This window comes from Molossus molossus, unplaced genomic scaffold (assembly GCF_014108415.1).
Source record: "Molossus molossus isolate mMolMol1 unplaced genomic scaffold, mMolMol1.p scaffold_m16_p_22, whole genome shotgun sequence".
NCBI lineage: Eukaryota > Metazoa > Chordata > Mammalia > Chiroptera > Molossidae > Molossus > Molossus molossus.
In genome coordinates this window covers 37,126,544-37,151,069 of record NW_023425358.1, presented here as the reverse complement: position 1 = coordinate 37,151,069, position 24,526 = coordinate 37,126,544, and the positions used below count along the sequence as shown (strand labels likewise).

The window sequence follows — 24,526 nt, the reverse complement described above, 5'->3', positions numbered from 1 at the left end:
AATTTAAAAGTCTCCGGGAACACCCTCCAGGAGGGAACCCGGCCACCAGGCGAGGCCGCCGGCCGCCCCGAGGCCGCCGCACTGTCGGGACGGCTCCTGCCTGCCCAGGTGAGCCCGGCCACCAAGGAGCGCCAACCCCGACCACTCGGCCTGCGTCTGGGGTATCAGCCCGGACACCCTCAGAGGACTTCAGCCCCCGCCGACCCCTCTGCAACCTCACAGAGACCCCAGGAGAGCTGCCCGGCCAAATTCCGAGCAAAACAAAGCAGCTGTTTCAGTTTCTACGTTCCCCGGCCGAGGGTGCAGCGGTCGTGGTCGGGAAGCTGCTCCCATCCACTCTGGAGCTGGGGGAGCCAGCGCCCCCCAAGCGCGAACGGTAGGGGGGGAGACAGGAACCTGGGCCGGGTCAGGGACCCCATACCGTGGAGGGGACAGATGCGGGGGGCACTGGAACAGTCAACGCGCCAACTCCCCGCCCGCCAGTCTGCAGGAAGGAGTAACATCGCGCCCAGGGTGGCAGAAGGACTTGATGCCTGACCGGTCCTTCTGTGACGACCCAGGTGTAAGTGCGCCTGAGTCGTACACGCCTTCCGGGGGCGCTCGGTGCTCTCGTCTACTTCCCGCCCACCCAGACCGGAGAACATGCGCAGGGGCGAAGGCGGAGACCCTTTCGAATACGAGGGCCCCCAGGGCCAGAGCTGTCTCGCCTTCTCCACTCGTTCTTCCTGACTTCCCACGGCAGCGTCTCCCCATCTTGGTTGTTTTTTATTAAACTTAAGAATGCAGCCCGGCCTCTGTGGCTCAGTGGACTGAGCGCCGTCCCATGGACAGAGAGGTCCCAGTTCGATTCCCGGTCGGGGCACACGCCCGGGTTGTGGGCTTGATCCCCAGCGGGGGGCGTGCAGGAGGCAGCTGATGGATGTTTCTCTCTCACATCAAGGTTTCTCTCTCTCTCTCCCTCCCTCCCTCTCTCTCTACAAAATCAGTAAAAAACTTATCTAAACCCTGGTCGGTTTGGCTCAGCGGTTAGAGTGTTGGTCAGGAGACCAAAGAATTATAGGTTCGATTCCAGTCAAGGGCATGTACCTCGGTTGCAGTTTGGTCCCCGGCCCTGGTTGGGGTCATGCAGGAGGCAACCAGTCGATGTGTCTCTCTCACATCAATGTTTCTCTCTCTCTCTCTCCCTCCCCCTCCCCCTCTATCTGAAAACCAATAGAAAAATATCCTCCGGTGAGGATTTAAAAATATATATATTTTAAAATATTTTTAAAACAATTTAAGAATGCAGGTGTTAAATCTCACCAGCCCAATCTTTCATCTCTTTTGCTCTCTGTATGGCCAGCAAGCGAATCCTCCTCCCCCACCCCCCCGCCCCCTCCCCCTGCTCCTCTGGTCCACAGGCCGACGCTCTAACTGCTGAGTCAAACCAGCCAGGGCCTCCTGCTCCTAATCTGAAACAGCTCCAACCCCTGAGGGTGGCCCCTCGGACCACACACCGGCCACGCTCACCCACTGTCCCGTGTGCTTCCTAAACGACGTGGTTCCCAACTCCTTCCAGCTGCAGAGGGTGGGAGATTCTTACCACGTTCCCTGCCCCCATCGTCCCCGCCCCTCCGGTGACCCCTCACAGTGAGCCAGCTGTCCCCTGTCCTGGGCTCTGGGCTGGCCGGGTGACTTGGCTTGGAGCTGGCAGCATCTGCATCTGTTCTCCTCAAGTGCTCGGCTGCCGTGGTGACGCCCGGTGACGACGCTGGAGGGACCACTGGGGGGAGGGAGACTCCAGAGGTCGGGCAGGACAAGGGATGAGAAGCTGCAGCCAAGCAACCAGACAGGTGAAGTCATCCCAGAGCCTGCGGCCCGGCCCACGGGGCAGGACACAGAGGCCTGCGTCCGGCTGCGCTGTCTGCCCAGCCCAGGAGCGTGAGTCTGGGTGAGACACTAGGCAGCAGAGAGCCAGACCGGTGAGCCACTCAGCAGAGACCCTTGGCCACACCAACTGAGAGGCAAGGACTCATGAGAGCATGTCTTACATTTTTTTTTTTTAAATCCTCACCTGAGGACATTTCTCCATTTTTTTGTTCAGACAGAGAGGGAGGGAGAGAGAGGAAGAGAGAGAGAGAGAGAGAGAAACATCGACATGAAAGGGACACATCAAGTGGTTGCCACCCGGCACGACCCATCCAGGGCCGGGGACAAACTGCAACCGAGGCACATGCCCTTAGCAGGAACCAAACCCAGGTCTCTCTGGACCGCAGGCCGACGCTCTAACCGCTGAGCCAAACCGGCCAGGGCTCCATTGCTTTCTTCAGAGATTGTTTTCAGACAAGAAGGCACGGATCCGCCTCGCCGGAGCAGCCACGGGTATGAATACTCCGTCCCCAACGTTCTCATACCCGTACGCTGAAGCTCCCTTCGTTGACTGCATCGTTTTCTGCACCACAATCTGCCTTCCTCACTTACACATCTCCTAGAGAATGAAACCCGGTGCCACTCTTCTGAGTGGGGAACTTGTAGCACCGGCTGAAAGTGGAAGACGACCGTGAGACGCAGTCGGTGACCATCGCCATGTAAAGCCACGGACCCGCAGGCCACGCCCCGGAACACACCTCAGGGTCGCCAGCGAACCTCGCCGGTGCCCCTGCTCTGTCTTCCTCCTCCTCTCAAATCACTGCTGGACAGAAGACGTGTCAAAGGATCCTTGGGAGAGATCGACCTCTGCTTTGATTTTTGTTGTTGGCCACCGCACTATATATTACCGCGTGGGAAGTGCCTGCCTACCCACCGGACGTGGGGACGCTAGGACCCATCTCCGCCGGCACGTGGGACCACACTTAGTAGGGGCTTCATAAATCTTAACTAAACGAGGGGACGAATCCATTGATGACTCGAGGCCCGCAGCCTCTCAAGCACCCCACCCATCAGGAATAAACGTGTTTGATGATAAAGACTCTCCTGGGGAAGTTCTTTTCCATAAATCAATATTGTTTGCACAAACCTTGCGGGGGACGCCGTCACGTTCCAGTGGGTATCGCAATACATTTCGGATGGTGTATTTATTTTCTGCCAAGTGACAATAGGTCCGATGACAAATGCCTCGCCCTGAACCGCTGGCACCGTGTGAGGAAGAAAAACGCCCGATTAATCAAGCCCCAGAAACACGCAGCCCCCCCCCCCTTCCTTGGCGGGCGTGGGGCGGAGACGCACACAAATTAAAACGGAGGGAGAGGATCAATTTTCTAGAAATCAGAGGGCAAAGGGGGCTGGAGAGACATCCAAGGCACATTTTCAGTCCTCACCTGTCTCATTCTGGTGTGTGTGTGTGTGTGTGTGTGTGTGTGTTTCCCTCAGTTGGGGTAACCAGAAAAGAAAAAAATTACCCTCTTTTCATTAATCATCTTATCCTGTCTTCCTCTGACACTCGGATAGGAAATGGAATTGTATGCGCAAATAGAATACTTTTTAAAAGATTGTTTTCCCCCCAAAGGGGACAACACCTCAGTAGCCAAAATCTACATCCTCAGCAAAAGTAAATGGCAAAGAACCTACAGCTCTGATACAGCTGTTTCGGGGGGTTCTCTCCTCTCCCCCCAAAGAGCCGCAAAGGGAAACCTTCAGATCCATTTTTGTTTTCAATAAAAATCCTGTTCAACAGGGCCATGAATATTCATGCTCTCGGCTCCCTTCCCAAGGAGAACGAGAGAAGGCAAATGGAACGAGAAGACGGGAGCTCACTCCGCGGCACAAAGGTTTGAAGGACAGATTTTATGTTTTCAGACATGTGCCCTGTCTAGAGAGAGAGAGAGAGAGATCGACGATGGTCAGGGCACGAAGCGTCGACGTCATTGTTTCTCCGGCTCCCGTCACACCCGCGCTGACGCCGTCTCCGTTCCTGGGGATCCACCATCGGCCAGTTCCGTATCTGTGTGTCTCTGGAAATGAAATCAACCTGGTTTCCTTCCATCTCTCGCTTTAGGTCTTAGCTGTGGCGTCGGTTGTTCCATAGCCGACTGTACTTTCCTTATACGTATTCAAGTAAGTGGCGACCAGTCAAACAACAGCGGGGTGTCCAGGCAGTAACTAGCGCAGGGGGTGGTGTGCTGACCATACCCGCAGCAAGACCGGTCTCCCCGAACGCCGGGCATGCCACGGTCCCTTCCTCTTCATGCCCCAGGCACGGATACTGACCCCGTCCGCCGAGGGGCTGGGGGACACGGTGCTGAGAGCCAGCCCGACCTCAAAGCCCCGTCCGTGGTGAGGTCCCCCCTACGAAAGGAACTGGGCTCACCCTACCATGAATCCTAGACTTGGGACACCCAGGGTCAGGGTTTGAGGTCAGCCTCCTCCCAAAGGCTCCGTGCCGCCCAGTACGGCAGCCACTGGCCACACGTGGCCACTCACACGAAATGCATGAAATGAAACACAATTCGAACTCAGTCCCTCCACCCCCAGCCCAGGTGCTCGGTAGCCCCGTGGTGAGGGGCCGCGGGCTGGCAGACCTGGTCCGCTCTTCTCGTGCACGGTCCTGCTGGCCAGGCCTCTGCACCCTGGGGCTACTTTTAGACATTTGCTTGTACACTTCAGGGCCCTGCACCCCTCCGTAGGCAGACAGGGATCCCCCAGATCTTCATGGGCACTGTGGCTACTGCATGGGGAGCTTCTGCAATCTACTGAGTATTAAAAACTCGTTTCCATTTTATTTATTTATTTTTAATTATTTTTTATCGATTTCACTCAAAATAACATAAACAAAATATGCTATCTTATTTATCCTCACCTGAGGATACTTTTTCCATTGATTTTTTTTTTTTTTTTTGGAGAGAGTGGAAGGGAAGGAGGGAGAGGAGAGAGAGAAACATCGACTGGTTGCCTCCCACACGCACCCTGCCTGGGTCTGGGGATTGAACCAGGACTCGAACCCGAGACCCTTGGGTGGGCGGGCGGCGCTCTAGCCGCTGAGCCGCTCTCGCCAGGGCAAATGCGTTTCCGTGTTTTAGGCGGTTCCCTCCGTGCTGCTCGCGAGCATCCCTGTGTCTTATCTCTGGTGAAGTTCGCGGGGAACCTCCTTGCCTCTACCAGGGGCTGCTCCCGGGGCGCCGTCCGCTGCTTTGCGGGGAGACACCGGACGGACCGGCCCTGAGCTCCAGATGCCGCGCTCATCTCGCCGTCCGACGGGCACGGAGCCGCTCGGAGCCCTCACAAGACAGTGCCTCACGCTCCCGGACGGCCGCACCTGTCTCCGCGACGGGACCACCAGAGCGGCACACAAGCCTGCGGTTCCGCCGGCGTCCGGAGGGAGAAGCCACCCCGTAAACTGAGAACAGACCCGGAGCCCGGACAAACGAGCAGCTCCCGGGTCTGTTTGTGGCAGAGGACCTGGTGAACAAATTAACTGGATGGAGCCGGGCGGAGTCCACCGCCCCAGGGCCTCTAGCGCAGGGACCGCGTGGAACCGCCTCGGGGCTCAGGGGGGCCTGGACAGAGCCAGGACGGGGCTGGGGCGGAGAACAGACGCTCCCCTCCCTTCCCCAAAGCAGCCACAAGTTGGCTCCAAACTAGGGGAGTAGAAAGGTAGACTTCATTTTCAGATCTGATTTTAGAAAAGAGAAAACCGGATTCTTAACTAAAATCGGTGAGTCTACAATTCCGTGCAGGCTCAACAGGGAGCAGACCCCCGACAGGTACGAGCCCTGGTTCCAGGAACTGGTTAACGCAGGAGGAACCAAGGCTGTGAATCCGTGTCCAGGTGACCCCTGGTGGCCGACTGCAGACACGGCCATGAGTGTCCCCTGGAATGAGTCCCGTGGCCGTGCGACCCTGAAGCCCCTCCCATGAGGAGGGGAACATGAATGGCTTTGGGACCAAGCGAAGATGGCAGAAATGATGGATGAATTTTACGCCATAACCTAGCTTCTGGGTACTCTCTTTCATGGAGCCCCGGGACCTCATGTGGACAAGCCCAAGAGGCCGCTGGACGATGAAATACAAGTGGCCCGGAGGCCCCGTCCTCCCAGCCGCGGGGCCGACGGACAGGTCATCTCAGACACGAGGAGCCCGGCCAAGACCAGAAGAACCGTCCAGCTGAGCACAACACCGGCCACAGACCCAGAGCGTCACGTGCTGAAGACACAGTTCTGCTTCGAAGCCCCCCTTTTCCAGGGTGGTTTGTTATGAAGAAACTGCTGCTACAGCCCTTCAGTTCGTCAGGGTTCAAATCCCAGCTCCATCGATTACTGGCGAGGTGACGTTGGAACCGTCCCTCAACATTCAATGCCGCCCCTTCCTCCTCCACAACATGAGGAAACAGTAACAGAAAAACAACAATAGTGAGGATAACGATACCTACTTCCCAGGGCCTTTCTGAGGGCTCAGGGAGACGGCGCAGTCCGCACACTGTCATCGCCCAACAAATCTCACTGACTTTAGCCCCGGCTTCAAAGAAAGACCTCTGATCATTTTCTTTTTCTTTCTTTATTGATTTTTAGAGAGGGAGGGAGAGACAGAAACATCGCTAAGAGAGAACATCGATGGGCCGCCTCCTGCACCCCCCCGCCACTGGGGATCGGGCCCAGAACTTGGGCATGTGCCCTGACCCGGAATCGAACCGGTGACCTCTTGATGCAGGGTTGACGCTCAACCCCTGAGCCACACCAGCCGGGCATCTCCAATCACTTCCATCAGTAACAAAGAAACCATCCTAATTTCACCAGCTCCGATGCGCCACAGGCCAGCGTGGCAATATGGCCACGCCCTCCAGAGAAGGCGTGGCCCCCACTGGCTGCATCCCTGCCCCGGGCAGGCCGTGTGTCCGAGGGGCGGTGTGCCCGCCCAACCAGCCACCGCGTGCATGCGGGAGTTTGCCGTAGAACCTGCTTATTTACACCGCGTTTTCCCCCTGGCCGGTTTGGCTCAGCGCTTGGAGTGTCGGCCTGCGGACTAGAGAGTCCCGGGTTTGGTTCCTGCTAGGGGCACGTACCAAGAAAAAGAAAAACAAAAGAAAAAAAACAACAAAACACACTGTTTTCACCAGGTTTTGCATTGGTCTAGGGCAGTTTGGGGACCGGCTGGTTGAGACTCTGGGGTGTGCTCAGGCCCCTCCACCTGTCTGCAGTCGTCCGTGCCCTCGGACCAGCTGTGGCGTTGACTCGGCCCCTCCGCCTGATTTCAGCCAGCTGGCCCCAGCTCTGGTCGTGTCCACTCATCACACACGTCCCTGTGGAGAAGGCCCAGCCTGGCAGGACCCTGAGAACACTGCTCGGTGGGGGAGGGGCAGCTCAAGGTCTGGTCATGTGATAGGAAAAATATTCCATCATCTCGATTTAAAAAAAAGGGGGGGTGGTTCCAGGCTTAACATGCGGTTGGTTTAGAGGCTGCAAGGAGAGTTCAAAGTTGACAACCGTTCTTTTGCCACATAATCTCCTGGTATCCTTGGGGCGGGGTGGTTATTAATTAATTAATTTATTTTTATCCTCACCCGAGGACATTTTTCCACCTTTTGTTCAGATAGAGTGGGAGGAAGAGACAGAGAGAGAAACATCGACGTGAAAGGGACACATCGAGTGGCTGCCACCTGCACGACCAACCAGGGCCGGGGACAAACTGCAACCGAGGTACATGCCCTTAGCGGAAACCGAACCAGGTTCTCTCTGGACCTCAGGCCGACGCTCCAACCGCTGAGCCAAACCGGCCAGGGCTGGGGGCGTTATGTTTAAAATTGTCTCTTGGGTGGTCAGTCGGCCTCAGCGACCAGAGAGTCCTGGGTTCGGCTGCAGTTTGTCCCCGGCCCTGGTCGGGGTCGTGCGGGTTGTAACCAGTAAGTGTCTCTCTGGCATCGATGTTTCTCTCTCTCTCTTCCTCCCTCTCTCCCTCTCGCTCTATCTGAGGATAAATGCAAAAAAAAGAAAAAGAAAAAAATGTCTTGGGTAAGGATAAAAAAATAACAATAAAATGGTCTCTTCAGTGCTGTTAGTATATTCACGAAGTTGCACACACGTCAGCACGACATTCCATCAAGGCGGGAAGGGAAACCTGGTCCCTCTATCTAAATAGTGAGCCTCCTGCCCCAGCAGCAGGGTGGACCCCTTTCGGACGAGCCCCCGGCAGGCAGCGGGGCACGGGCCGACCCCGGGGACCGAGGATGCCGGGGGGAGGGGTGAACCTGACCTCTTGTGTAAGAGGTGGGACCTCCTGCGGTCCCCGGACTCGATGCCGTTGACGTCCTCCATCATCCCGAAGGCACTGCCAGGGCAGGGACGGGGTCTGTCCGGGACAATCAGTCCACTCCAGCACCCCGAGACAAACGGTCAGGATGCCGACACACTTCAGAGGATGACTCAAACCGGGAGGCACACGAGACGCAGCAGGAGCAACTGGCCGAAACCGCGGACCGCCCTCTGGAACAGCAGCCGACCTCTGCGGGCGGGCGGGCGGCCGCGGCCAGAAGTCCAGCGGGGCTGAGATTTGCTGCAACAAGCTATTCTGCAAAGGTCTGCCCGGGAGACTCGTTCCTCGAGTGATTAATTTTTGTTCTGAGAAGCACCTGAGCGCAGCTGCGATCCCAACCCAAGTCCTTCCTGACGATGATAGAAAAAGATCCCGATTCCGATCGTCTTGCTTCCACTGCCCCCCGCCCCCCGTGTTCACGGTGCTCAGACACCACGCATTCCTCGGTGACAGGGCGGCCCTGCTGGTCTGGGGCAGTTACGAGCCCGCCGGGGCGAAGGTGGGTGGGGTATTCCGCTGTGGATTCCACGCAGTGCCTGTTTATCTTTACGAGACAGGATACCTCTGCGGAATAATTTTCTGGGGGGCAGGTCCCTCCCGTCATTGCCGAAACGGGCTCACGTGCTGGGTGTCTCCCAGCCGCTGACCGTCCGTACCTGACCGCCGGCTGCGGGACAGGGGCCCTCCCTGGCCTTTTTCACAGAGACGCCCGGACCCCCGACCGCGTGCTTCCACGCAGACCCTACCTGCACGTGGCCCAAAGAATTCGGAGCTAAAGGAAGATCACACCCCCCTCTGAGGCCGAGGGCAGTTCAAGGTCAGAAGAGGGATTCATTGTGTCCTGTGTCCCGTGCAGGCGCCGTCTGCTCTTTCCCCTCCCCCAGCACACAGGGGAGAGGACCTGCTGAAGGCAGGTGGCAGGCGAGCAGTTTGGCCTCCAGGTAAAGCAGGAGGGTCCCTGAAGTTAGGGAGAATAGACTCTCCATGAATACATACATCGGCCCTCGTTTATCGTGGCTCATCGGTTCCAGGCTCTACCGCGGGAAATGAATTTCCGCAAAGCAGGAGGCTCTTTATGCACAGTCGTCCCTCACCACTTCACACTTCGACTTTCGCGGCTTCGCGAAGCGGCGAGGGGCGACTGCACCCCCACGCATCCGGTCCCGACGCCCACTGGGCAGCCACAACTCGCGTGGGCCAGTCTGGACACCTACCTCAAGATGAAGAAGTCCACGGTGGAGTTGCTGGCCACGGTGATGTAGGCAGTGACCACGTCTCCTTGCTTGGCTGGCCGGGAGGGCAGCCAGACGGCCACGTTGCCATCCAAACGCAGCTGGCTGAGCTGGTCCCCGCTGTCCTGGGCCTGGTAGAGGCCCACGGTGCCGATCCTCTGCAGCTGCGAGGTGGTGTCCTCCAGGCTGTCCTTCCCGGGGCGGATGGCGTTGCCCTTCCTGACGTCGCCCCCGGCACAGTCCCCGCGCTCGTCCCCCGGGTGCACGGTGTAGTAGAGTTCCACCGCGCTGCCCTCGGCCGGGTCCACGGGCCTCCTCCTCCCGGCCACCACGGCGGGGGTGCTGAACCAGCTGGCCGGCAGCCGCAGCTCGGCCACGCACAGCCCCAGCTCGCCCCGCAGCCCGCAGCTGCCCCGCACCTCCCTGGTCTCCCGGAACGCGAACACCCGCAGGCACGGCAGCTGCTCCCCGGGGCGGCGCTCGGCCCAGTCCCGGCCCACCAAGTGGAACAGTACCTGCACGGTGGGCCGGCCCAGGTAGATCCTGTCCCGAAGGACGTGGGCCTTCAGCCTCCAGCTGAGACTGAACTTATCGGGCGGGCCCAGGAAGTTCGAAGTCAAGGTCAAGTCCAGCGGCATGACCTTCTCCACAGAAAAAGGCCCGTAGCTGGCATTTAAGAGCGGGGGCCTCTCGGCTCTGTAGGTGAAGAAGGACTGCACCCTGGACTGCAGGCTGGAGTTGTGCGTCGCGTCCTGGTGCGTCTCCCTCAGGAGAAAGGAGGTCTCTGCTCTCAGGACGCGGAAACTCACGGGCAGGTAGGGCGGCAGCGAGGAGAACCTCTGGATGGTGTCGGCGACCCCACGGCCCTCGATCACTACAAGCGAGAGGAGAGAGGAAAATGAGACGGTCGCTCAAAAGTCATCGACTGTTTCAGCGACTTGCAGGATTTTGTAAAAGCCTATGGACAAACGGCCACACCAGATGCTTTCGTCATGATGCATTCAGCCCCTGCGCCTGGAGAGACCAGGAGACGCGTGGGTTTGGAGAGGGTAGTGGGCCGCGGGCTCGGAAGGGCAGCCCTAGGCTTCCGAGGCCCACCTGTGGGGAACAGGCCACGGCGGGAAGCGACTCTCAGCGAGCTGTCTTACCGAGCTTCACCCTTCCTGAATACAAGGACCGCTCTTTTCTACTTTCTTGTCTTTTCACAAGAACAAAATGCCTTAAAAAACAATCTCTTGCTGGTTTAGAGCAAGTGCCGAGTTTGTTGCTCTGCAGTGGAGCTGGGGTGGGCTCGCCGTCGGCTGCCTCCTCTCTAAGGGCTCTCTCGTCCTGCGAGAGGTCGGCCTCTACCCTGCATGGGAAGCCAACTGCATGTTGCTCACGCTTTCTTACAGGACCTAGTTCTGACTTTTCCCAGTTCAAGAGAGATTTAATTTGAGCTAAAAGAGGCAGACATTATTGAGAAGACAGTCGGGTCTGGAACAGTGGTTGCAGACATGAAGTTTGGCCATAGAGAGATGTAGGGTTGATCTACTCGACAGCCACATGATGTTGGGCAGGTATGTATCTTCTTGGAGCTTCAGTTTCCATGGATGGATGGATGGATGGATGGATGGATGGATGGATGATGGATGGATGATGGATGGATGGATGGATGGATGGATGATGGATGGATGGATGGATGATGATGAATGGAGGATGGATGAATGGATAGATGATGGATGGATGATGGATAGATAAATGATGGATGAATAGATGAATGAATGGATGATGAATGGTTAGATGGATGGATGGATAATGAATGGATGGATGGGTGGATAGATAAATGATGGATGGATGGATGGTGGATGAATAGATGATGGATGGATGGATGGATGGAGGATGGATGGATAGATGGATGGATGGATGGATGAATAATGGATGGATAGATGGATGAATGGATGATGAATGGTAGATGGATGGATGGATGGATAGATAAATGATGGGTGGATGGATGGATGATGGATAGATGGATGGATGATGGATGGATGGATAGATGGATGGATGGATGGATAGATGATGGATGGATGGAAAAATGAATAAATGATCAATAGATGAATGAATAAATGATGGATGGATGGATGAATGGGTAGAGGGATACAAATGTAGACAGAAAGGTAGATAGGTAGGCAGAACCAGAAATATAGGATATAATAGTACCTTTGTACAGCTCCCTCTATCCTCCTGCATCTACACCTTTTGTGTGTGACTTTACAATCCCCCCTTTGGGAGGAGAAGTCTATTGACCCCTCCTTGAATGCAGGCTAACCTTGTGATTCGCTTTGGCAACAGAATATGGCAGAAGTGCCAATGTGCCAATTCCGAACCCAGTTCTCCAGAGGCATCGGCACGTCCACTACCTTCCCTGCAGACTCCTGCCAGCACCAGGAACAAGAAGCCCGGGCCAGCCTCCTGGGGGATGAGAGACCACGTGGAGGAGAGCAGAGCTATCCCGGCTTTGTGAGACTCGGGGAGCCTCCGCCGTGTCCACGAACCTCCAACACCAACCATGTGCTCATGAAATAGCTCCCCTGGAACTGTGCCAAGCGCCACCTGCGCCCCCACAGTCTCCAGCACTGTGTGTATCACGTAAACTCGTCCCAATTTTTGGGAGCCCTGATCCAGTGGGTGAAGGAAGCAGAGGTAGATACCAGCCTTGGCCATATGTCTTTTCTGACACTTTATCTCTTGACTACAAGGAATCCACTCTCGGCTGCCGCAACACAGCACTGACAAATGTCCGCCCGCTTATTCTGGTTCATCTGCTCACTCAACGGCCCCCTGAAGGGCAGGATTAGTGAGTAATTATTATTGATTTGGAAAAGTCCAATCCTGGTTTCCTGAGACCTCGGGAGAGGGGCCCCGGGCACCCGCTGACAGCCGCCCCGTTCGATCTGGCCACAGCTGACAGCACGGGCATCGGCCGCCTGCCTTCCTGCCGCTCCGGTTTCTTATCGGTGCTGCCTGTCAGCGGTGGGGATGCTACGTCCCCCCTCAGTGGTTCACCGGAGGGCTCCGGGCAGAGCCGCTACCGGAAATTGGGTTTTTGAGATTCTGAGATAATGAACCCACGAGACGTCCATGTCACTGAGCATCCAGACAGAGTAGCACCAGGAAATGACCCTTTCAGCCCAGGTAACGCATCGCTGCCATCGGGACACTCAATCTGGGACGTGCGGCGTCTCAGGGCTGGTTCTGTCTGAGCTGCGATGGGAAGGATGGGGCCGACGAGGGACTGGGAAGAGCTGGGAGGGGGCCGGAGCAAGGGTCAGTGCAGGCTTGTGCCCTGGGGCGTGCGGGTGGGGAGCCCACCAGGAAAGGTGGGCTGGGCCAGCTCTCGCCCTGGACGGGGTCAGCAGGAGAGGTTGTGGTGGAATGACTAGTCTAAGTCAGTGCTTCTCCACAAAGGATGCTCACAAGGAGGGGAGGAAGGGGTGCTTGGCATCCAGAGGGCAGAGGGCAGTGATGCTGCCAACACCCTGCTGTGCCCAGGATAGGCCCCACCACCGAAAAGTGTCCCACCCAAACCTCGACAGTGCCAAGGCTGAGAAGCCAGAGCTCAGCGGACTCACACAGAAGGTGTTCAGTGGCGGTCGGAGGGACAGCGGTTGTCACAGAGGAAGTAGTTTGACTAAACCATCCCCAGCCCAGGGGAGGACGAGCATCCTAGGGCTCAGGGTGTTCCTGAAGTCAGACAAAGACAACAACGAGATGTGCTGCATGTATGCTGTGGAATACTACTCAGCCATGAAAAAGGGCGAGAGCTGCCCTCTGTGACAACACGGACGGACCGTGCGAGCATCATGCTACGTGAGCTGAGTTAGACAAGAAGAACCATATGATTTCACTCCTGTGAGGGGGTATAAAACTGAAAGCAACAGCCCTGGCCGGGTAGCTCAGTTAGTTAGAATGTCATCCAATACGCCGAGGTTGCCGGTTCGATCCCTGGTCAGGGCACATACAGGAATCAACCAATGAATGCACGAATAAATGGAACAACAAATGGATGTTTCTCTCTCTCTCTGTCTCTCAAATCAATACATTAGAAAAAAAAAAGTTAAAATTGAAAACAACAAATAAATAAAGACAAACTCACAGACAGGACGAGAGAGTGGTGGTCCCCGGGGGGATGGATAAGAGGGTAAAGAGGTCAAGTACACGGTGACGGAGGAGACTGGACTTTGGGTGGTGAGCACAGGACACTGCCCGTGAAACCCTGTTATCCATCAAGGTCACCCCAAGAATCCAACAAAATAAAACGGATCCATGTCTCCGATGCACGGAAACCAGATAGGGTTTTGTTTTTGTTTTTTACTAATACCTTAAACGTATAAGCTTCAGAATCCTCATCCTGTCTATTTTTGTTAATCCTCACCCGAGGATATGTTTTCCCACTGATTTTTAGAGAGAGTGGGAAGGAGAGAGGCAGAGGGAGCGGGACATTGATGGGAGAGACACGTCGAGTGGCTGCCTCCAGCACGACCCCAACTGGGGTGGGGGATGGAACCTGCAGCCCAGGTCCGTGCCCTTGTCCAGGAATCGAACCCGTAACCCTTCTGTGTGCGGGCTGACACGCTAACCACCGAACCACACCAGCCAGGGCTGGGATCCTCATCTTGATCATGGAAATCATACCCGAGCCGCCTCCCGTCCGGCAACAAGCAAGCTGCCCAGCATGTCGGTTCAGCCTAACAACTGAGAGGAGTTTCTGTTGCTGCAATAATACTGCTACTCCTGAGGAGGAGGATGTATCTGGCAACAGTAACACTGTCATCACCGTTATTTCGATCACGTTCATCTGTTAGAGGGAAAAGGTTTTAAGGGTACGGAGAGGTGAAGGAGAATCGGTGATGCCCATAATTCGCCAAAGAAAAACTGGATGAGAGAAACATCTGGCTCAAGGGGGAGCGTCAGCAAGCATGAGTCCCAGGCACTCTGGGCCTGTTCTCGGGTGTCCCCACATCAGACACCCCCACGCACCCTGAGAAACCCGTGGGGTGCTTCCCTCCGTTGGGCCTGGGTCTCGGGTGTCCCCACATCAGACACCCCCACGCACCCTGAGGAACCCGTGGGGTGCTTCCCTCCGCTGGGCCTGTGTCTCGGGTGTCCCCACATCAGACACCCCCATGCACCCCGAGGAACCCGCGGGGTGCTTCCCTCCACTGGGCCTGTGACTCAGATGTCCCCACATCAGACACCCCCACGCACCCCAAGGAAACCGCGGCGGTGCTTCCCTCTGCTGGGCCTGTATCTCGGGGTCCCCCACATCAGACACTCCCACACACCCCAAGGAACCTGTGGGGTGCTTCCCTCTGCTGGGCCTGTGTCTCGGGTGTCTCCACATCAGACACCCCCACGCACCCCAAGGAACCCAAGGGATGCTTCCCTCCGCTGGGCCTGTGTCTCGGGTGTCCCCACATCAGACACCCCCACGCACCCCGAGGAAACCGTGGGGATGCTCCCTCCAATGGGCCTGTGTCTCGGGGTCCCCCACATCAGACACCCCCACGCATCCCGTGGAAACCGCAGCGGTGCTTCCCTCTGCTGGGCCTGTATCTCGGGGTCCCCCACATCAGACACCCCCACGCACCCCAAGGAAACCACGTGGGTGCTTTGCTCCCCGTGCTGCAGCTCCCGTGGAAGCCACCCGAGGGCCTGGGCGCCTCCTCCCCTGCGTGATTTATTGACGCTCGCCGGACGCAGGGTGCCCCTCTCCGCTAAATATGCCGCGTCGCTGCTTTTTTCTCGAAACAAAAGGCACCTTGATAAATGGATTATTTCATTTCGGCGCCTCTTCTGAACAGGCCGCCAACTCTCCCCGGCTGAAATCCACGGAGCGGTTTGCAATGTCAGGGACAGCATCTTCGTCCTTGACAACAGCAGGCCCCGGAGTCCCCTCTGCGCCCCGGGCGGGGATGCCCCCCTTGCTCGGGAGAACCCCATCATCTTCTCAGGTGCTTCTCCATCAGGCCCCTTGAGACAGAACTAAGCCGCGCACCTTTCAAAGTCAAGTTCGCTAAAACGCCTGGAATCTTAGACGTCACCGGCATGAGAACGGTGCCCTGGCTGGCACGAGGGAAGGCGTACCCGGCCGAGTACCACTCAACTGCAGTGACTGCTGCCCTTGCACTGAGCGTGGGGAGGGGCCCGCGTGGTGGCCACGTGGCTGAGTCCTGCGCTCCCGTCCTTCCCTGGGGCTGGGAGCTCCCCATCCACAAGGGGTCGGAGGGGCTCCAGCCAGGCCCCCCAGCAGGAATTCACCCCCACCTATGAGCTGGTGCATTAGTTTCTGGTCGCTGTTCTAACACGGACCACAGAATCAGTACCTGGAGACACACACACGTCAGTCTGGAGGCTGGGAGTCTGAAATGAAGGGGTGCAGAGTCTCCCTCTGGGGACGGAAGGGGAAATCTGGTCTCTCCCAGCTTCTGGAGGCGCCGCCCCCCCCCCCCCCCGGCTCCTGCCCCTCCTCCCTCTTCACAGCCGGCCTCACACCTGCTCTTCCCTCTGACCTGTCTCCCTCCCGCCCCTAATGACAGGTAATCGAGAACACGCAGCACCCGCGTCCCCTCTGGTCGCTGCTTCACCCCACACGTGAGTCTTGCTGGCCCGTGAGTTCGGTCTCCGGCTGTTGGTTCGCCGGTGCGGGGGCGATTACATTAACGAGAAGTCTCGGGGTAGAGGTCGAAAATGCGTTCCCGATGGCGGAGTTGCCGAAACAAGGAACAGGCACACTAGAAGACCGAAGTCACGTTTGTCTCTCGTGATCCCGTCCTGCATGGGTCCCCATGGTGCACCCCCTTACGTCCTCACGGCTATCCCCCCCCCCCGAGGATTATATGCCTGCCGGTCTCTGCTTGTCTCTTCTGCTAGACAGAGAGACCCACGGAAGAAAGTTCTGCCTCTCCAAGGTCAAGGTCAGGTATGGGACCTGGGGGCGCAGGAAGTGTGTACGGAATGAGTGAAGGAGGGAGCCCAGCAAACCCGGCAGTGACCCCCGCGCCGCAGGCCCCAGCCCCGAGGGCCTGGCATGTCCAGCCGGCGTCTCCGGCCACTGTCCCTCCCAGGGCTCTGGCAGCCGGAGCCCCACCGCGCCTGACATCGTCCCTCCTGTCACCTCCGCTGGCTGCCTGTGTGGACTGTCTTTAGAGCAGCCTCCTGCAAATTTGCTCTCAGGCTGTGGGCTGAGGCAGCTGCCACCGTTGTCCTCAAGCTACGTGTGAAGACAACACACTATAAGAAAGTGGAAACAAGATATTCCCCGTCATGGCATCAAACCAGGGCAGCGGAGACAGCAGAACAGCAGAGGAGGCAGGGGGCTCCGTGGGCCACGGGGCCATTAACCTCCTTCCCTGCGGCCCTCGGAGCAGCCCCGGGGGCAGCAGTAATGAGGCCGTGCGGACGGCCCGGACGTGGCTGTCCACCAACAGCCTGTGCGTCACCTGGGGAGGCTGGGCGGGCCACGGGGGAGCTCCGTGGTGGGGGGCTCTCACCCTGGACTGCAGGGGCTGCTGTGGCCTCGGGTTTCGGACGGGGGGAGGGGGAAAGGTTGCCAATCATTTGAAATGAGAGAGAACACCCATACATTTGGAGCCTTCGTTTCTTTGCAGAAATTGGATTTGGGGCAAGATGAGGCTGGCCCGCCTGCCGGCAGGAGATTGGCCAATGGCTTCACGAGAGCAAAACTCGTACCTCTGTGCGGTGATGGATGTTAACTAGATCTCGGGGTGACGGTTTCGCAACAGATAAAAATAGATCAAATCGGAGTGTTGGTTTTTCGCCAGGGAATACTGTAGGACAGCCTTCGAAAGGCGGCTAGCAGGGCGGTGAATGGCGTTATTAAACGGGGCGATGAAGTCGCGGGCATTCACTGTGTGATTCTCTCTCTCTCTTTTCAATCCTCACCCAAGGATATTTTTCCATTTACCTTCAGACAGAGTGGGAGGGAGAGAGAGAGAGAGAAACATCGATGTGAGAGAGACGCATCGAGTGGCTGCCACCCGCACGACCCCAACCAGGGCCGAGGATGAACTGCAACTGAGGTACACGCCCTTGGCCGGAATCGAACCCGGGACTCCCTGGTCCGCAGACCAATGCTCTAACTGCTGAGCCAATCCGGCCAGGGCTGATTCTCTCTCTCTTTGTACCTTGCAAATTTCCCCATAATACGACCTCCGCTTAGGAAGGAACAGAAAGAGTGGCCTGGGTCCAGGGCCGCGGCCCCGGCCACACGGGCCATCGCCATCGCCATGAGCTGCAAGGACATGACTCTAGGACTTCAGCGCCAGGTCACCGGTGCTCAGTGGACATTGTCACCCTGAGGACGTTTCGCCCACTGGCACTGTCTGTCTCTACCTCTAACAACATGGTATTCGAAACCCCTCGTGGGCAAAGAATTGGGGGGGGGGGAGGCGCGGACGCGTGCAGCTCCTGCTGCGTGTTTCTGTGGGCCCCTGTCTGCGCGGGCGGCCGGCAATTAGCCAGGGCGTCACGGGGTCGACGTGTCTGACGTCTGTGTCCCAGAACACACAGGACCCCTGGGCGAGGAGTGCTGAGGGGTGTTCTGCAGGACGCGGACAGAGGGGGACGGCTTCTCCCCCTCGTGACCCCCCCTGTCCTGGGCAGACCGCTTCCTCCTGCGATGGGACAGAGCTTCCGCCTCGACCCCAGCTCATGAGATTCGAGGAGGCTACTGAGGGTCTGCTCCTTCAGCCACGTGAGCGTGTGTCTTCCTTGGTGGCCGCCAGATGCCCCCCCTCGTGTTAGGTCCCCTCTGGCCTCCCAGCTGGGAAGCTCCTTCTCCATCCCTGGAGGGGCCCGGGGACCACAACAGAGGGGTCTTCAGAACGGCGCTTTCCGGGGGTGGGGTGCAGGAGACCGTCGAAGCTACTCCCTGGGGCGATGGAGAATAGAGAGACTTCCATGCTCACACCCACGGGGGTTGGTGTCCTTGTTACTTTAAGCCCTTTCGAAAGTGCCCCACGGGGACCCTTCTCCTCGCCTGAGGCCTGTGGCCCTTGTGTCCAGCTTCTGGTTCCGAGTCGGCTGCCTTGGGGTGTGGGGGGGCATCCAGAAAAGCATCACAGGGCGGGGGGGCGTCCAGAGAAGCAGGGGGGGGGCGTCCAGAGAAGCAGGGAGGGGGGGGCGTCCAGAGAAGCAGGGCGGGGGGGGCGTCCAGAGGAGCGGGGGGGGGGCGTCCAGAGGAGCAGGGCGGAGGGGGGGGGTGTCCAGAGGAGCAGGGCGGGGGGGGGCGTCCAGAGGAGCAGGGCGGGGGGGGGGGGCGTCCAGAGAAGCAGTGAGGGGCCGGCCGCATGGGGCTGGGTGCACACACAGCTCTGCTGGTCCCAGGGACCCGTGTCCACCACCTCTGAGACCTGCCGTGGTCTCTGGCGGGTCCGGGCCACAGTGTCGGTGCTTCACGGCCATTCGCGGACCAGGAGGGGCCGGCAGCGCGGTCCCAGCTCCGGCCACAGCCCGGCCCTCCTGGTGCAGTCCCGGCCTGGACGTCCACGCGCGTCCTTTCCACGGCCCATTTCCTGCTCTGTTTTTCCATCCGCTGTGCTTCCCGGCGAGTGATTTTTCTAAAGTGCTGTTCAGAGCACCCGAGCGGCTGCCGGGGGCTTGTGGGAGAAACACAGGCGGCAGGGGGGCCCCTGGGCCTGCGTCCCAGCGCTGATCGGCGCTAATGAATGAACACTCTGTATCAAAGCAGGTGTCTTCAGACAGAAACACAGAAAATCAGGTTCCGTATCGATCGGCTGATAAGAACATTGTCCCAGGGGCCCGGAGAAACCCAAGCCTGTATCTCCCTCCGAGCGGTGGCTCGTGCCACCGCCCCGCGTTCGCAGCGACGTCGGAAAACATAATTACTGCGAATGTCAGGAAGCATGTATTTCTCACCAGCCGCTGTGCCTCAGAGACGGTGGGGCGCGGAAACAACACTCGGGGCTACAATGTTATTTACAGCTCTCTGGGTTCTTCCCGGGCAGGAATGATACCCAAGGTGTCACCGCCCTTCTGCGGACGGAAGACGCATTCGGGAGACGCGAGGAGGAGGCAGGAGCGTTGGCGTCTCGCCAGACCTGCTGGGACGCCTCGTACAGGTTCTCTAACTTAATTCACACACACGTCTGGTAGGAGGCCCCAAGGACCCTCTGCCCGGTCACTGGGGATACGGCTGTGAACCAAAGACACAGACTCTGGCTCCTAGAGCCCACTTTCTGGGCAGAACACGACAAAAAGAAGGTCCATAAGCATAGCACGTACCGGTCAGACTTGGATAGACGTTTCTGAGGGAAATAAGGGCTGCTGGGCGGGGGCAGGGGTAGCTGTGATTTTACCATGGTGACCGGAGAAGATCTCACTGAGAAGACAACAATCGTGTGAAAGGTCTGAGAGACGGAGACCTTACAGGTAAGGAAACTGAGGCACGGACAGAGGCGGTGACCGCCAAGCGTTCTTGAAATCCGAGCCCAGTTCTGAATGTCGCCCGAGCACACAGCACTTGTCCCCGGGAAGGAGGTGGGCAGGGAGCATGTTCACGACATGAAGCTGGGGACGCGAGAACTCAGGGTGGCCCTCGTGCCTCTCGCTGCCAGCCCGGGAGGAGACACCGGCCTGCTCTCGAGGAGAAAAGACCAGGTGCCAGAGAGAGGTCCACTGATCTCAGAACCCACGAAGCCACGCTCCGTGGACCGAAACCCTCGGGTCGGGATGCTTTCCCCCTTCACGGCTGCACAGTGCGGAGACGACGCGGACGGTGGGGACATTTATGGGCGTCCCCATGGAGACTAGACCACACACACCCACGTATCCACCTCACACACGTTCTGTTCCACGGCGTTCTAGGTGGTCGATCCAAGCCCAGTCTGTTCTGTCCACGCGGTTCCCTCTCACCCCTGCTATTCTAAGGAGCTCACCTGCTTCGAATGGGCCAACACTTGCCACTGGAAAAACACCAGTGGGCGGTGCCACGGAGTCACATCTTCCGTGGTGCGTAGGCTTTCGATGTATCCTTGGAACAAATACTCAGAAAAGCATCCCGGCAGAGGATAAGAGAAACGCTCCTGGTTCCGTGAGGCCGGTGGCCTCTCCCTCCAGCTTCAGGGAAGGAGCTGTGTCCACGGTTCAACGGCCCTGGACGTCGGCAGGTTTCGGGGATCCATGCGGGAGAACCACCACGCATCTTCACAGAGCAAGCGCACACCACGGGAAGGGCGGCGGGACCGAGAGCCGCAAGGACAAAGCAGACGGAAGAAGTCCCGCGCTCACTGTGGGGCCTGTGGCGGGTCACTCTTACGTTTTCTGTCGTCCACGTGAAATGAGGTTAATACCCTTCACGCACTGGGTGTTCTCATCTGGGAAGTAGCATTCATTCCCCTGACAGACCTTTCGAACGCCTTCTGCGGTCTGAGCGCTGCTCTCGCTTCCAAAGCCTCCAAATAGCTTCACAATGAGACCGGACTTTTGTTAGTTGAGTCACACGCTGACACAGAAGCCCTGAGCGCCCTGCACCCTGTCCGAGGCGCCACGTTCGTGAATTTTCAGTCCCTGAATTCTATAAGCCCGTGTCCCTGACTTTCCCTTTTATAGGAACAAGTACCACATGATTCTGTTGGTGTTTCAGTCACTGTTTTATCCTAAGAGATATTCTGAAAGCTCCCCCTCACCCCCATCAAGGTCTTGCGCGAAATAGAGAAATTTTACTGTGAGCCAAGAAGAAAAGTTTCTGGCTCCCAGTGAAATGTTCCAGAACACATTCCATCAGCAGTTTCAGAACGTGGACCCGGAGACCCTCATAAATCAGAGGGAAAGACCGTCTTCCGCCACGCACCTGGTCACTCTGAGCCCGGGACATAATTAGGGCAGGCGACTGCGTATGTCTCCGCTTCGCCTCCTTCTGAAAGCCCATCCCTGGGGACTTCAGACGGTCTCGCAACGACGGCGGCTTCCTGAGGACGAGCCCCGTGAAGTCAGCGAGATCGTCCTAGCTTTCCCCAAAGGGCACACGCAGAGCAGAACTCGGCTAACCCGGGCTTCCGACCCGGAACGGGATCCAAACTCCTGGTGGCCGCCGAGGCCCAGCACCACCTGGCCTTCGCCGGGTTCTGCAAACCCACCTTCTGAACCTCCCCGTTGCTCCCTGCACTCCAGACCCCGCGGTCATCACTGTCTTCCCTGGACACACCTGAGATGCCTCACCCGAGTGGTTCATGCCTCAGATCCATCCATCACTTCTCCTGGGATCACACACGCACACTCACATACGCATGCACACACACGCACATGCACACACACACACATGCACACACATGCGCACACACGTGCACACGCACATGCACACGCGTGCGCACACACGTACACACACATGCACACACACTCTTCATTAAGGGCTGCCTCCCCCACATCAGTAGAGTCTCGGCTTCTTTGCATGTTACCTTCTCAGCACGTGACACTCTGATTCCCATCAAGTGGCTTTCACTGTGGACTGAGTAGCTCAAGGGAGAAATTCAGCAGCGAGCGGCTTTGTAAACGCGCCCTCCCCATCTCTCAGAGAGGAAGCCCCCCTCCCCCCTCCTCTGGTTGCCAGTCCCCGGTAATCACGCACACGTCCTCCCTCCCGTTCGCATTTTGTTTACGAAGCTTTTCCGTCAGCTTCCTTCCCAGCCCACGCTTCCGCTTCCATTCTTCTTATTTTAACTTATTTAATCTTCCTGTCTTGTCAGCATCTTTGTAAGTCTCTTTTTCTTGAGCAAGAGGGAGCACGCGAGATTAATAAATGGGCATTCAGATGTTTATTGAGCAAAGGCGTAGGGAGCACGTGACCAATTTGGCTGGGAATAATTGCTCGTATACATCTTCGTCAGATTTTGTCACCCGCGAATGTAACCTCTCGGCGCGCTCTGGTGTGCGTTTCGTCTTGCGATCTCTCTCCTCTCGGTCCCCGTCTCTCCCCCGCCCTGGAGTGTAATTTATAACCTGAGTGGACGTCGAGATGCTTCTTGTACATGCAACAGTCCTGCAACCAGCTCTCAAGTGCCCGGAGCACACACGCGGGGACTGAAAGTCGTTGAACTGTATCCTCACGTGAGTGACTTTTAGGAGATGTCAACTGTACTTCAATAAGGTTGGTTAAAGGGGGACAAGGAGGGAGAGAGACCAGCCGATGGGCCTTACGACCTGTCACCTGGACATTCCCAATGGGAAGATCGGGTCTCTCCCTCCCCCTAGCCAATGAAAAGCCAGGATGGCTGTGATTGGTTGAATCTGTGTCACTTGCCCATCTCTGGACCAATCACTTTAGCCGGAGAGATGCAGGCTGTGATTGACAGTCTTGGATCACTGAGCCAAGACTAGGTCAGCTGCATAGATGGAGTGAGGGGGGGACGGTCCCCGGAAGAAAATCCAGGTGCTGCTCACAAAAAAAAGGGGGATAGATCGTAAATAGGCTCTTTTGCCGAAACAAGAACGCGACGGTCCCTTGACCCTGCCCACAGCTCAGTCGATGGCCCCTTCTTCCGAGAGGCTCCCGCTGGACCACGCTGGGCGCCGTCTCGTCCTTGCTGGGACGCGGTCCAAGTCAGCAGCTCGCCCTGATCACACCTGCGCCTCCAGCAAGGCACCGTTAGCTCCCCTGCCACAGCCCAGCCAGGCCCGTCCGGTGGCCCAAAGGGAGCGGTTTCAGCTCATCAGGCACACGTCAGGTGACGGGTGCAGAGAGGTGTGGGTTCTCCCGCACTGCCGGGGTGCGCGGCGTCGTGCCAGCCGGGCACCTGCCACTCTGAGCCTGGGCTCCCCAGACGGTACACGGTGGATACTGAACGGGGTGAAAAGCTTCAGTGAAGGAAAACCCTTTAACAACTGTGAGCCTGCCCGGCCAGTGTGGCTCAGCGGTTGAGCGTCGACCCTGCACCACGAGGTCGCCGGTTCGATTCCCGCTCAGGGCACATGCCCAGGTTGTGGGCCCGATCCCCAGCGGGGGGCGTGCAGGAGGCGGCCAGTTGATGTCCTCTCTCATCGATGCATCGATGTTTCTATCTCCCTCCCTCTCCCTTCCTCTCTCTAAAATCAATAACAGAATTTTTTTTTTTAAATGTGAACCCAATCAGGAATAAACAGAGCCTAGCACCCAACTCTCGATTTTCAACCCAAACTAGTGCACGGGGTAGAGAGTCGGCAGGAAAACGGCCCCCACCACCACCCCTCCCAGTACTAAGACCCTAACTGGACGGCCCAGGCGGCCAAACCACAGAGAGAACCAGAGGCAGGGAAGGGGCTCAGGTCCGTGTTTTGGTAAAAACTCCACGGAGGCAGTTAGAACCCACGGGTGGAGTGGGATGTGGATCGAGAGGCCAATGGCTGATCTGAAGAGGTTGCCGGCCTTGAGCTGGAACAGGACTCAGGAACGGATTAAGTGGATAAACCACCAGACAGATGGAGGAGAGAGAAAGCTCTTTCTTAGGGAAAAAGACAGAAAAAGGTGGAAGGCAGGCGAGAGGCTGACCCTGGAAACTCGGCCGAAGTTCGAAGTCCGCCGCCACCACGGTGACCACGGGGGAGAAGTGACCACCTTTTCGGGCAAACGGCATCCACAGGGGAGAACACGGACAGGGAACAGTTCGAGGAAGGACAAGATCTTTCCGTAGTTTTGACGAATTTCCCAAGAAAACACGTCTCAGGGACAAAGGGACACCCGGGGACTTCCCAGCGGAAAAAACCTGGCAGGTAAGCGATCACCCCGCCGGGAGGGGACAGGAGGACAGCGAACACCTCCTGGAGAGACGCGCTGAGGACACACCCCGCGTGTGGCGTCCGCCAACAGAGCCCAACCTGCGTCCAAGCACGAAGAAGGAGCCACCGCACAGGGCGCACCGGGGAGTGGCCGCCGGGCCCTTCTGACGTGGGAGACTGTGCGTGGGGAAGACCCAGGACCCGCTCTGGGTTAGAGAACGAGGGACCGACCGTCACGATTCAAGGCAACCCTTCCTCCGGGCCTCTCCTGGGCTGGAAAAGCGACTGCTGGGACAGCCGGAGAG

The 24,526-nt window shown here is 57.7% G+C and overlaps 1 protein-coding gene across 1 annotated transcript in view; it reads right to left on the bottom strand.

Annotated features, from left to right (window-relative positions):
- Nucleotides 1–24,079, bottom strand: part of TMEM132C (transmembrane protein 132C) — a 94,286-nt gene extending 70,207 nt beyond the window's left edge. The window contains exons 1-2 of the mRNA XM_036277305.1: nt 23,995–24,079; nt 9,435–10,362 (exon numbers count right to left, since the gene is read on the bottom strand). Coding sequence (XP_036133198.1) covers nt 9,435–10,362; nt 23,995–24,079 — 1,013 coding nt within the window. The remainder of the gene's footprint in view (nt 1–9,434; nt 10,363–23,994) is intronic.
- Nucleotides 24,080–24,526: the final 447 nt, after the last annotated feature.